The sequence below is a fragment of the Amblyomma mixtum genome, chromosome 10 (genome assembly GCF_055824585.1).
Source record: "Amblyomma mixtum isolate Tamu chromosome 10, ASM5582458v1, whole genome shotgun sequence".
Taxonomy (NCBI): Eukaryota; Metazoa; Arthropoda; class Arachnida; order Ixodida; family Ixodidae; genus Amblyomma; species Amblyomma mixtum.
In genome coordinates, this window is record NC_143021.1 from 88,617,164 (window position 1) to 88,631,753 (window position 14,590).

The 14,590-nt window shown below is 49.3% G+C and overlaps 1 protein-coding gene across 1 annotated transcript; it reads left to right on the plus strand.

Moving 5' to 3' along the window:
* The first annotated feature begins 7,876 nt into the window (after window positions 1-7,876).
* LOC149326401 (uncharacterized) lies at window positions 7,877-9,477 on the plus strand. The gene is made up of 2 exons (XM_089564566.1): window positions 7,877-8,773; window positions 9,400-9,477. The coding sequence occupies exons 1-2, from the start codon at window positions 7,877-7,879 to the stop codon at window positions 9,475-9,477; spliced, it is 975 nt and encodes a 324-aa protein (XP_089420692.1).
* Window positions 9,478-14,590: the final 5,113 nt, after the last annotated feature.

Below are 14,590 nucleotides of genomic sequence, written 5' to 3' on the forward strand. Positions count from 1 at the left end.
CAGGGACATTCAAGACTTGTGGCGCAATGCGGAAGCTTCATGGAAAACATGCCCATGCCCACCGCCGCCCCACCAGCGAGGTGGCCTAAAACAGCTGATCGGTGGTCTCTGATCCTCATCGATTTTGCACGCTCGCTAGCCGGCCAGATGACACTAGTAGTGATAGATGCTCACACGAAGCGGATTGAAGCAGGGCCCGTAAACCACGCGAAAACGGCTTCTACAATCCGCTGCTTAAGAAGCGTGTTTTGTCGGTTCGGTGTGCCGTGCGCAATCGTGTCCGATAATAGCACAGAATTCACAAGTCAGGAGTTCGCCACGTTCGCATCAAGAAATAATATTGTGCACCTACGTACAGGTGCCCCAAAAGTAATGCGGAGCACGCGAGCTGTGGCCCAAATGGAAAAAAAACTGCATGCCAGCGCGCTCTATCAGCAGATGCGCGGCAAAAAACGAGGGTACGTCGGCACATCCGGGTTACCCATCTCGATAACTTGATGCTCGCGTTATCGCCGCCACGAGCGAAGTTGCGCTGCTACCATCAGTGCTCGCCAGGGGCACTTTCAAAACATCATGCAAGGGTTTGTTGTGTCCGCGCCAAGTAGAAAGTGGCGTTCGGCAGATTGCACTTCTTGCTTTTATAGGAATGCCACCATTTTCAGCCTGCGAGACCGCCGTGGTTCGCTCTTCGCTTCGCGGCGAGTTTGTGACAATGAAAACAGAGCAAACTTTACGATGGACGCAGAAATGGAAGACGAGACAGATTCTGATCTAACAATGGAACGTCTAACCCTGATAGCCTTCCCTTTCTGCGTTCGTCGTGAAGTTTGCGCTGCTTTTATCGTGATGAACAAGCTCATGATGTGTTCGTAGAGTTTGTACGCGAGCTATAGAAGCCAAAGCGACGGACGAAGCATATGTAAAGTGTGGTCAACTTTTTCTTGGCTCAAGGACGTGCATGAAAAAAAGAACAACATGCATCTGCTGCCTTCGTTGTTTTCATTATAAAGATCGGCGCTGAACAGTATAGCAATAGAACTAATTAAGGATCACTTCCCTTGGCACAAATTTGCTTTCTTACAATGGAGGAAAAAAAGACAAACAGAAAACGAGCTTGTCTCTCATTTAATCGTCCCCTATCGGCTATTTTTGCAAACATGCAGGAAGGAACGGGCAACATGGTAGAGGCGATTAAAAAAAACAACTTCCGGAGGCACTTTTTATGCAACCTCAAAGTTTAATGACGGGTGAAGCTGCCGCTCAAGTTAATGACATGGACCATGCGCCGAGGAAGGGACTCGTATGTAGAGTCGACGTATCCGGGTTGTTCTCGAAGGTTGTACCACTCTGTTCTGACGGCCTCCCAGAGCACATCTGGATGCGTGCTGTGATTGATACGAGACAGATTATTTTTAGAGTCCCCCAGACATTCTCAATGATGTTGATGTGGGCGCCTTTTGGAGTCCACTCCAATATCTGAACAGCCCGTTCATCAAGCAAGGCTTTCTCCACTCGCACAGTGTGGACGGGGCTATAGTCGCACTGCAGGAGGAATACTCGATCTTTAAATGGCCCGTCCAGCGCGTACGGGATGAGATAGTGGTCCAGAACGTCGCAGTAGCTGGCTCCGTTAAACTTTGATGGCAGTCTAATAAAAGGGCCGTGGCCTTCTGCACTGACAGCTCCCCAGACGCTCACGGCACAACGACCACTGCTGACTACTTGCGTTGTGAAGTCGGGCAGGCACCTACGTGCGAAAGAATAATGCGTTGATTAGCTCCTACGTAATGCGTGATTAAAAAACGCCTTCAACTCAAAATCATGGTTGTCAGGCCGCAGAAAAAGAAAAACACTTTTCGGCTTACAGAACTTAAATAATTGCTGCGAGAGGACTAGCGAAGAAAAGCAGTTTCATTTCTCTAGTTTTACTTGCCCATGGCTTACTGTGCTTTAGAACGCTGTGCTCTTTACTTCACACAAATCAATCTTATTCAGACATACCTGCAAATGCATGAACGCCAAACACGCCGCTTTTGGTCCTATCTTAAAGGGAAAGTCTATTCATCGGCACAGATGATTAGTCGCTAGTCGTTGACAGTCTACTGCTCGTGGGCGCGAGCAAATGCTAGGCGCCGCACTGTGCCTCCTGTCTTGCCGTCAAATGCGGCTTCTGCGCCGCCCCATATCCGCTTAATCCGGCTTCATGGAGATGGTTCCGAATGGTGCTCAGACTGATGACTATACCGAGGGCATCTCGAATTTCTTTTGCGCAATGAAAAAGATCCGCAACGGCTGCAGCGACGATCAGTTGGTCAGCCTCAGCCGAAGTGCACCGCTCGCGACCTGGACGTGGAGCATCGCCAAGGCTGCCGCTTTCATCCCTGTAAGCTTGTATTGCACGATTCGCTGCAGTCATCGACCTTCCAGTTCTGCGGCATATTTCTCGTTGCGTACACTTTTCGCGCATAGAACAATTTCGCGTCTGACATCCAGTGGAACTCGGGGCGGCACTTTTCGTCGAATGGGAATTTCCACAACGTTCGCTGATATTTATGTGCGTGTGGGCGTGTCTTGCAAAAGGTGTCTAGCCTTCTCGTGGATTATCAAGGTGACAGCATGAAGGAAGCCAGCGACTGCGACGTGCTCGGCCACTATCTCATCTCATATGACTTGGACGGCCCTTTGGACGATAATGTATTCTTCCAGAAGAAAGACTGTAGTCCCGTCCACATCGCGGGAATCAAGAAAGTCTTGCTGGAAGAACGGGCTCTGCTGCTGTTGAAGTGGACGCCAAAGGACGTCGATATGAACATAGCTGAGGTCGTTTGGTGAACGTTGGAAAGCAATCTACCTCGTATCAGATGCAGAACGAGTCCAGATGACCTTTGGGCGGCAGGCTGTCAAGAAGATGTGGGACAACCTCCGAAAGAGACGTCGACTCCTTGTACGAATCTCTTCGGCGCTTGACCTGTGCCGTCAACCTGCATGGCGGCTTTACCAGTTACGGAACTGTTCAGTTGCACAAAACGGCACTTTTGGAGGTTAAAAAAATAGCTGTCTCCTTTCTGCCACCCATTTCTACCTTTATTTGTGGAACATTTTGTTCTCCAGTGTAAGAAAGTGAATTTGTGTTGAAGAAACTGGTCTTGAATTATCAGCCCACTTGCTATGCCGTTGAGCACCTATTTTTATCAAAGACAGCACATCCATGCTATTGTTTTTTTATCATCCGTTCCCTAGAGCGAAGCAAAGTTTTCACCGCATTTGCCAAAACGTGCTCGAGTGCTTATACTCGGCAGCGCACAAACTCGTCGCCATGAGTAGCACGAACTTCAGCTGTTCCGCAGAAAAGATAATGCAGCTCCTGACGAAGCATGAAGCGCACGGGGCCGATGGCAAACATTTCTGCACGGCCCCGACGAACAACAAACCATGAGGTATTCAGAAGCGCCCCTGGCGGGCAGGGATGGTAGCAGCGCAGCTTCGCTCGTTGAGGCGATAACGCGAGCATCAAGTTATTGAGATGGGTCAGCCGGATGTGCCGACGCCCCTTCGCTCTTTGCCGCGCATCTGCTGATAGAACGCGCTAGCCTGCAGTTTTTTCCATTTCGGCCACCGCTCGTGTGCACCGTATTGCTTTTGGGGCACCTGTACTGCGCCTTTTTATCCGCAATCTAATGAAGCAGCAGAAAGAGCAGCTCGGACCATCAAGCACGGATTGCGGAAAAATGCGAGACGGGAACTTGAAGATAGCCTCATGCGGTTGTTATTTAATTACAGGCGGAACCTCCCCTCCCCCCCCCCCCCCCCCCCCCAAAAAAAAAGGAAGGTCACCCTCGGAGATGCTTCTCGGCTATCAGCTACGTTTCTGTCTAGACGCATATGTCTGCCATCCAGAGCTTCGGATTCGTCGGCGGACGTTGACGACAGGATCATCTCGCCAGGCAGCAGCGTATACATGCGGAATTACTGTGCCGGCCAACGAAGGGTGCCTGGGCGTGTAGTACAGTCAACTTCGAGGGCGAGACTAGTAGCAGGGACCCGCCAATGGGAGCAGTGCGGCGCCACGTTGACCAAATTCGTCACGTCAGGAGTATACGCCAGGGACTGCGTCTGTTGAGGCCACGGCGAGTGCGCAGTCGGACGGTGATCCTGAAAGTTGACCAGTGCTGGTCTGCAACCCCAGTCCACGGGGTCGGTGCGAGAGCAAAGCCCTGAGCAGCCGGCAGCCGAGGACCAGAGAGTGGTTCCAGCCCCAGCTACAAAGGAGTGCCCTACTGATACCCTTCAGGGCATTCTCAGGCGTTCGACCAGGACAGTGAAACCAGTACAGTGGTTCCAATTTTAGGAGGGCAGAAATGTTGTATTCTTTGGTTTGGCGTCAGCAAAGCTGCTGCGAGCGCACTCCACATATTGGACTTATCCCGCATTCTCCCTGTCTTCTGCCAGTACCCTCTCAGCACGCGAGGGTATTTAAGCGCTGTTCTCATGAATAAACGCGTTGTTCACTGCCAACCATCGTCCCTGCATGCTGCTGCGCAGTTTGCGCTGGTTTTATTTCTACAGATACCATGTGGCAGTTTGTTGTATTCGCGAATTGGTCTGGGGAAGAAAGTTGTCTGCTGTGCTAGTCGATATACCATCCTAAAGTTTGAAAGCGCCCGGAAAGTTTGATTTATGGGGGTTTAGATTTTTAAAGTAACTCAGCCTATGACGGACGCCGTAGTGAAGGGCTCCGTAAATTTTAGAGTACCTGGGGCTCTTTAACGTGCACTGACATCCCACAGCACACGGGCCTCTAGAATTTTGCCTCCATCGATATTCTACTGCCGCGCCCGTATTGAACCTGCGTCTTTCGGGACAGCAGCAGGCGCTTAGAAAGACAACGAACAAGTGCACACGCGTCAGGACTTAACATTTGTGAGTTGTGTCAGAACTTAGATTGACGTGTTTACTTCCAATAAAACACGCTTGCAAGTTCAGTTTTGTATGCCCCTACTCGTAGTCTGTCCTGTTTGTTTGCTCTGTTGAACCATCATGAATTGTTACTAACTCGCCAAATCTATAGTTCTTAAGAACAAGAGTACTGGATGGGACAAACTCTACTCGAAACTGTGTTGATTCTGAATCTTTTCTACGCTGACAAGACTGCCTGCGCAGTCTCATACAGCAATGACGCGCAATGTAATCGCCAAAGATTGATGCCACGTGTGCATACCACTAGATGGGACAATGAGGAGCGTGGCCGAACGACTAACCTTACTTGCACATAAACGCAACTCTTTCTGTAGCAGTGTCACTGAGGGATCACTGACGCACTTTCCACCATGCAGCAAATGAGCGAGGCTTCCAATATCTCTCGCTCAAGATGCTTTTTTTTCCGCGTATTTCGAGAGTAGTTCCGTGCAGTGCAAGGGAGCAGCCTGCGCATTTCTTACAATGGAGGGCTAGATTCGAACCACCGCCTGTCCCAAAGGCATTCATTAATGCACCGGCCGATCTGGCTGATGTAGACTCCACCACAGATGAGTGGTATCTGGAAGACGACACTTGTGCGGCAGGTAACATACACATGTTAGTGCTTCTTTTGGCAATCAGCATGGCGACGTGGCCCTTCATCTAAAAATCTGCATAGCTGCGACAGCTTGCTCGGCGCAGAAATACTAGCTTTACGCTATACTTTTGAGGCAATTCTCGTCAGATTATGCGAGACTATGTGTTGGTAGGGCATAATCTCACTCTTTTCGTTCTTCTGGGATGGGTGCTCCGGCTGGCATGGATCAAAATAAAAGTACTTGGTCTTCTTTAAAAGCGGTTCTGGTACAGCCTACACCCCAGAGCCTTCGGGTAGCCGGATTTAACCAGCTTCTCGACCTATGTGGCAAAAGAAGCAGCTATCATATGCTCACAAGACAGACAAGGCTGACTTGAAGCAAGGCGTCACCGCACCTCACTTTATCAGCTTGGAGTGCTGCGAATGGAAAGGCAGAAGTGACTTTCTTGGCTTCGGCATGTATACCCAGCATGCATGATGGTCGTGCCTAAACAGAATTGGTAAGTTTAAAATTCAAGGGCTTTGTCTTTCGGAATTTCCACAGTAAAACGCAATCGCTCCACACAATTGCTAAATGACATCAAAAATTTGTCTGTGTAGCTTTTAGCTACAGCTTTCGATAAATAAAAAGATTCTAGAAAGTCGTCTACGGTGGTCGACTTTTACTACGCTCGAGTGAGCTGTTTCTAGTTGGTGCAATAGCAGACGGTCAATACACGAGCCAATGAAGATACCTCAAAGCACACAAGTGTATAATCTAGGTAAGTGGCCAGTAGCTAAAGGAAGTACTTTACGGTGACACCACAGCTGTTTTGAAATGGTACACTTCCGTGCAAGCCCAGCTCGTCATGCACGGCACTGGACAGTTCCCCTTGTGGTACTGAATAGAAGAATTCCACGATGTCCACGGATATCACACAGTTGACACCCTGCCGTCCCTCCTAAAGGGTCTTCAAGCGGGTCCCTGAGCTGTCGAGCTTGAGAAGACCTTCTGGGCATAGCTTCGAAAGGTGTCGTTGAAGGTACTTGTTTAAGAGTGAGGGGTCGATCACACTTGTCTAGAGTGGCTTGAAGGATTCTCCGCACTGCTCCTGCGACGCATACCGACAATCACCGGGTTTGAGATTCGATGGCCGATACCGCCACGCGCCTGGACGCTGTGGCGTTCGCGGGCGGACAAGATACAGGCCTGCGTAATCTGCCAGTCACGAGCACCGGCTTTGTATCATTTCACGAGCACTGCCAGCTGAGCTGCGAAAGTGACACGGCTAGAATGCTGGCGGTGCGCAACGCGTTCGAGCGATGCGATACCGCCGGAAGCATGCGTCGCCGAAACAGTCTGGTAACGAATGGAATACGTTTGCACGAAGTGAGAAAAAAAATGCTGCATTAAGCTGACAGCTTTGAAACTGCGACACATGATATAACCCCCTTAAGCATGTGGGTATACATTTATTTAGACTGTATTTTCAAGGTCGAAGAGATGCGAAAAGATAAGACTGTTGCAATGTTTTTTTTTTTTTTTGCACTGCGTTACTCGTTTGTGAGACTGATGAATTTCCGAGGCAAAAAAGCTTTCGGCTCGCAGGTTAATGACTGCTTAGCATGCCACATTGGGGATGTGCCATAGCAATGATAAATAGAAGCAACAGGAGGAGAATTTCCCTACCGAAAATTGTTTAGGTTTTAGGTTTATCGGGTTTAACGTCCCAAAGCGACTAAGGCTATGAGAGACGCCGTAGTGGAGGGCTCCGGGAATTCCGACCACCTGGGGTTCTTTAACGTCCACTTACATCGCACAGTACACGGGCCTCTAGAATTTCTTCTCCAAAGAAATTCTAGCTGCCGCGGCCGGGATCGAACCCGCGTCTTTTGGGTCAGCAGCCGAGCACCATAACGGCTGAGCCACCGCGGCGGCTTCGAAAATTGTGATGTTGCTATGGTTTACTGCATTCGAATGAAATAACTTTTACTAGTGATATAAAAAGAAAACACCGAAATATAAACTTAACACATGCAAAAGAAACCAACATACAAAAGAACATGAATTATAACAATAATAAATGTTATCGAGAATTTGGCGACCCTTTCTGTTCAGAAAAACAAATGACATCCGTAAAAGATGGGACCTCCTCGCCGTTCTTTTACGAAACGGATTATCTTTGGAACCGAATCGTACAACGAATCTACGAAATAAGGAAAAAGCCGCAGTCGTTCCCATTCTTCCTTTACGACTTCCCAAAGTTGACCCCATCTCGCGGTGCTAAGACAAGCCTTTTTTGACAAACTCTTCTTCATCTGGCTCCTGGATCTGGCGCCGACATGACAGCCAGACGCTTACATCATGTTCTTTCTCAGGTCCTGCAGATGATGGCAATTTTCGATGCTGCCGCGATATCGACTTGCCTGCCGCAGAATGGTGACGCCGCAACCGAGCATGTCTGTCCTGCTGAAGAGGCCTTTTGGACTGACGTTTCACCGCTGGACCTTGCAGCGCCACCGGCGCTTGAACACTTCATCGACTGGCAACCCTGGAGCCCTCTGTACAAGCGTGACGTATATAAACCCCTGACGGACCCAGCCAAACCGGGATCTGGCGCCGACATGGCAGCCAGACGCTTACATCATGTTCTTTCTCAGGTCCTGCAGATGATGGCAATTTTCGATGCTGCCGCGATATCGACTTGCCTGCCGCTGAATGGTGACGCCGCAACCGAGCATGTCTGTCCTGCTGAAGTTCCCTTTTGGACTGACGTTTCACCGCTGAACCTTGCAGCGCCACCGGCGCTTGAACACTTCATCGACTGGCAACCCTGGAGCCCTCTGTACAAGCGTGACGTATATAAACCCCTGACGGACCCAGCCAAACCGGGATCTGGCGCCGACATGGCAGCCAGACGCTTACATCATGTTCTTTCTCAGGTCCTGCAGATGATGGCAATTTTCGATGCTGCCGCGATATCGACTTGCCTGCTGCTGAATGGTGACGCCGCAACCGAGCATGTCTGTCCTGCTGAAGTTCCCTTTTGGACTGACGTTTCACCGCTGAACCTTGCAGCGCCACCGGCGCTTGAACACTTCATCGACTGGCAACCCTGGAGCCCTCTGTACAAGCGTGACCTATATAAACACCTGACGCACCCAGCCAAACCGGGATCTGGCGCCGACATGGCAGCCAGACGGTTACATCATGTTCTTTCTCAGGTCCTGCAGATGATGGCAATTTTCGGTGCTGCCGCGATATCGGTTTGCCTGCCGCTGAATGGTGACGCCGCAAACGATCTTGTCCGTCCTGCTGAACTGGCTTTTATGCGAAGCATATTAACGTACGTTTCGGGCCTTCGCGCGACGCCAGGCGGTGGCCACCATTGACCTTGAAGTGACCTTCAAGTAGGTCACGTGACGACGTCACACCGGCTGCAGATGGGGCCTCATATCGCGCCGTCGGTCGCCTCCCGGCGGTGGCCACCATTGACCTTGAAGTGAGATCACATGATGTGACGTCACGTGATGACGTCACACCGGCTGCAGATGGGGCCTCATATCGCGCCGTCGGACGTCGCCCGGCGGAGGCCTCCACGCTTCGGTTCGCGCCGTCGCGCGCGACGCGGCGGCGGCGCCACCATCGCTGCATCACGTGATATGTGAGGTCACGCGAGGGATGAGGCGGCGCGCGCCCGCCGTCGCGTCAGTCTCTGTGCCCGCAACCACGCCAGCGTCTTTGCGCCGGGCGTGTATGCGGTCAAGATGGCTCCAAACGCTAAGGACATGCTTCGCATCCACTGGGCTTAACCTTGATAAGCCTCCAATTTTTTGAACTGACGTTTCAACGCTGGACTTTGCAGCGCTACCGGCGCTTGAACACTTCATCGACTAGCAACCCTGGAGCCCTCTGTACAAGCGTGGCCTATATAAACGCCTGACGCACCCAGCCAAACCGGAATCTGGCGCCGACATGGCAGCCAGACGCTTTTCATCATGTTCTTTCTCAGGTTGGTTACTCCTACCTTTCTGTTAAGGGAAAACCGTTTAGAAAACCGGCGCTGGATCCCAAAGTGGCTGTGTGCATGCTCTCTGGCCTTCTGTACGATGTGACCGCGATTTGTTCAGGATACGCACACTTTTCACAGACACTGCTTTTGCTTGCGGGAGACGTAGAACAAAACCCAGGGCCTCTGTCTGCGGAGCAGGAAGAGCAGATGTTCGAAACTATCATGAAAATACCTGTGTCCTTCCAAATTCTGGAAAACTAAAGAATACTAACTGGGCGATAAGCGAGGACTATTCGGATAAAGTTCGACAACACAGGAAAAAACTTAGTTTGCTAAAGAACGCGGAGGAAAACTAAAACTGCGGTTTAATAAACTACACTTGAACAATAAAACTTTCATGTAGAACATTGAAACAGACACTACCACTTGCGTAGAGCAATAGCCATCACCGCGCCCTTCAGTTAGCCCTCGAAAAGTTATTGATAGTGAACTTGTGTGTCGTTAACTGCCGTAGTCTAAAAAATAAAACTGACAAATTTCACTCGCTTCTGGAAATAACAAATGCACATGTGGCACATGTGGAACGGAGTCATGGCTGGACAGCAACATAAGCGATAGCGAAATATTTCCTACCAGCTATACTGCGTATAGGAAGGATGGCAATGCACGCGGAGGTGGTGTGTTCATACTTGTTCATAGCAGTTTAAGAAGTACGTCGCTCAACCTTGAGAACTTCTGTGAAGCTGTCTGGTGCCGAATTCTGCTGAGAGATGGTACTTCATTAGCAGTTGGTTCTTTTTATAGGCCTCCAGGTTCTGCCAGTGCAGAGCCATTTTTTCAACTTAGTAACGCATTGATTGCTTTAAAGGCAACATGCATTATTCTTGGCGGAGATTTTAATATGCCTAGCGTACAATGGTCGTCTTTGCAACCAGTAATTCACACTACATCTCTATTATGTAGCGCTTTCCGTGAGGTGATCAATGCCCACTCATTATTCCATTTCGTTCAAACCCCTACGAGACTTGGCTTTACCATTTACAATGTGCTAGACGTTCTTTTCAGCAGTGACCCCAGCCTAGTCTAATCTGTCACAACGCTGCAAGGTATAAGCAACCATGATGTAGTTCTAGCAAAATTGTCTTGTAATGCAATGAAGTGCCAGCACTCTCAAGCACGCAAAGTGTTTTTTATGAAAAAGGAAATTCCGCTGCCTTATCGCTGGCACTCGATGCGTTTTTTCCTCAATTTCTTTCACTTGGATCTTCTCTGAATATAGTTTCTTTCTGGAACTTGTTTAAAACTAAAATCTTATCCCTGACGCACACTTTCATCCCATCCCGCCTCATTTCAGCTAACGCCGTGGCGATAAGCACTGGATGAATAGAAAGTTGCGAGTTATGATTAACAGACGTAAACGCCTGTTTCGTAGATACTGAGATACGCCTGCGCTAACTCTGTATTCCGGGATGAAAAGCAAACTAAGAACCTACCCAATGAAATACGCAAGGCTAAAAGGGCTTAGTTGAACACACTTGGGCAAAGGCTAGAAATAAACCCAAAGAAAGTCTGCAAATATGTTAAAAATATAAGAAATACGAGTGCCACTCTGCCTGACATACTAGATGGAACTCATTTTGGTAAAGGTATCTTGTATAAATAAATAAATGATACCCCACACATTTTCGATTATGTTGAGGTCAGGGCTTCTTGCTGGCCAGTCCACCATCATGATTCCTAGTCCATCTACTTGGCTATGTGTGTCGGTGCGCCATCCTTCTGCAGCCGGAAAGGTCCATCAGGGAAAGGGCCATCAAGCACATATGGCACCAAAACAGTCCCCAAGACAGTCATGTGTGCCCCGGATGTCATCCCATCCGTGAATCGGTAAAGTGGTCCGAGGCCAGCTTGGCTTACTGCTCCCAAACATGCATGGAGGTACGGCTGCTTGAACGAACGTTCCATACATACTGCTCGTATTCACTGTAATGCATTGAAAGTGTTCGAAGAAAAAGCAAATAGATCAGATTAGGCAGCACATGATGTCCAAATGATTATATGGTATACTTTTCGAGTGAAGAATTGCATGCATTATAAACGCTGGTTTCTCTGAATCCTGCTAACTGCAACCGGGCAGCATAGGCACTACTGATTACGACTTGAACCGCAGTCTTCTTGGTTGCAGAAAACGCGTCACGGAAAGCTAAACAATAAACCCGTGTTTTTTAACGCGGTATATTAGCATCGCTTCACAGCATAATGAAAAGTCATGTTTTGACACTTGATTTTGTTCTTTTGAAATTTATACGCACCCATCGGCAGAAATGTTCGGCTCACAATGGTAGAAACATTCAAGCGCATGCTAAATTATCGCCTATGGGCTGCACCCTTCCGTCATGTGCTGCTTTCTCCGGCAGTTCTGGTAGGTATTTGAGAGCTCCAAACTAATCTTGATACCTGGATCAAAGCCAATGTCTGAAGCTTGGAATTTGGCAGGCATCTTGACTTATGCAGTAACTGTAACAAGCAAAAGTAATAAAAAATTTCAAAACTAACAATTTTTAGAAACTACAGTAAACAATAATATAATAAAATTCGATAGCGAATCGTGTAGTAAATTATTCCTTTATTTTGACGGTGTGGATAATAGATTAAGGGGCACATGGCCAGGGCTTATTTTATGCTGAAAATGATTATTCCGCGCTCACCGACACCTCTCAGGCCGCCAACATCTTTTCTACACGTCCCACTTGGTGCAAAAGGTGGCTTGGTCTGTGAAAATCACAGCACGCCAGTTGTTTGGTGTCCATGACTCGCAAGATGAAGCGAACTCCAGTCGAGCTTCCCTGTGCGACTGTTCGAGACGAGTCTTCTGGGCCGCGACCATGCTGTGGATTCCGCATTCATGAAGCCTTCTTTTAACTGTTGACACGCTTACATGAGACAACCCAAGCTCGTCTTTAATTTCCCTAGCAGTCAGGAAAGGGTCAGCGACCGCCGCAGCAATGATCAAACGGTCTTCTTCAACGGACGTCGCCCTTGTAGGACGCCCGCGTGGAGCGTCCGCTATGCGGCCTTCTTTGTATAAAGCCTGTATCGCCCTGCTGGTGGTGGCCATGGGCCTCCATGTTGCACTGCAGATGACTTTATGGGACATTGTGCGACCCATGATAGCAACCGCATGCCTTTCTTCAGAGTGAGACGTGGAGCCATGATTCAGACGGCAGTGACCTGCACTATCTTTGGCCGTGTGTGATCGCGATCCTGGTCGTTCGCGTCTGTCTACGCAAATATTTAAGCCCGAGTGCGGAAACACAACAACGACATCAACCAAACACGTTCGCAAGCGGCCCGTCAACAAGTCGTCCAACCAACTCGTCCGACAACTTCCTGTCACACCGCACGAACGGGAGAGAAACGAGACAGGTTGCTGCGGTGTTGACTCGGTATGACAGCTTTCGGGAACCGGAACAAGAAACAAACAGCGTTCGCGGACCCGGTTGCCACTGTTCTCCGGCCGGGCGAATTTCTTGGAGACACCCCACCAACCAAAGCAAGCACTTTGCGGTGGTTCGCCGCGTTTGTACCCTTCGTTCTTGGAAACGTCGTTTTCAAAGTGCAAACATGAGCATTTTTTTCAGTAGGTCGTGGTTTTTTTTCGTCGCAATGGTATCTGCCGCGTACGGCGTCTTGCAGGCGGGCGCAGGCAGACGGGGAGGCTGCCGTGGCCACCACCGGCTGCCGTGGCCACCACCGGCTGGCGGATGCCACCGCCGTGGAGAAGGACGCTTCCTACGATCCCCGTCGCATTCTTGTGAGCAAGCGTAGACTTCTGACGAATGCGGCTTTGTAGGGAGCCAAAAGGAATTTCTTGTGCCGTGTGTAGAGCCTACTTTGGCCGCGAGCACTAGCAGTTTCTTGACGGGGTTGTGCGCGAGATAGAACCACTCGAGCAGGAGCCGCGACAGCAGACGAGTGTGCCAGTTGCTCCCGTAAACATGCTGCCGTCGTTCTCCAGCCGCCAGGAAAGTGACCTTACCGGGATGGTTGAAGAGAGGCGATATTTATGGTTGGTTGGTTGGTTTATGGGGTTTAACGTCCCAAGGCGACTAATGCTATGAGAGACGCCGTAGTGGAGGGCTCCGGAAATTTCGACCACCTGGGGTTCTTTAACGTGCACTGACATCGCACAGTACACGGGCCTCTAAAATTTCTCTTTCAAAGAAACTCAGCCGCCGCGGCCGGGATCGAACCCGCGTCTTTCGGGCCAGCAGCCGAGCACTATAACCACTGAGCCACCGCGGCGGCATGATATTTATGGGATATCACAGACCCAAAATACGATCGGCGTGATTTGAAAGAGTCTGCTTATCAAGAGATCGCTACTAAATTGGGACCGGACTTCACAGGTGAGCGCGAGTTACCTGTCCTGCTACTTTTGAACGTGAGATGAACAAGAAAGCAGCGCTGTAATCCCCCCCCCCCCCTATGAAATAGCAATCAGAATAATTTAACTGAGTTCCAGTTTCATTGCAAGAATGATGTGTATAATTATGCATTTTTTTACTCTGGCAGGGCGGAATAAAGTTGATGAATCTGTCGACATTGTGGCGTGATTTGTACTGATGTGTACTTAAGGTGACACGTCTCCAATTATTTTTCAATTGGGCAAAAAGCCGGCCGGGGTGGCAATGCATCGTGGAACAGCAGCGCAAAATACGGAATGTATTGAAGTAGACACAGGACGCAAAAAGCAGACGCATGTAGCCCCTGTTTAATTCTGTGTGTTGCGTTTTTTGCGCTGGTCTTGCACATTTATCAAGCTGGTTACAATTGTAATTGTTCGGTTTTGCCTTCTATCGTACCATTTCTGAGTCGTATTTTTGGCATGATACGATTTTTTTTAGCCTTCTTATTTTTTTCTATTGTTGTAAATATGCAGACCCCACTCTGCTACAACTGGAACCTGTAGTTAGCAGTACTGTAGATAAACAAAATTAGGTGTGGTGTCATGCTGGCCATCATTGTGTGTATTGTTCTTCAA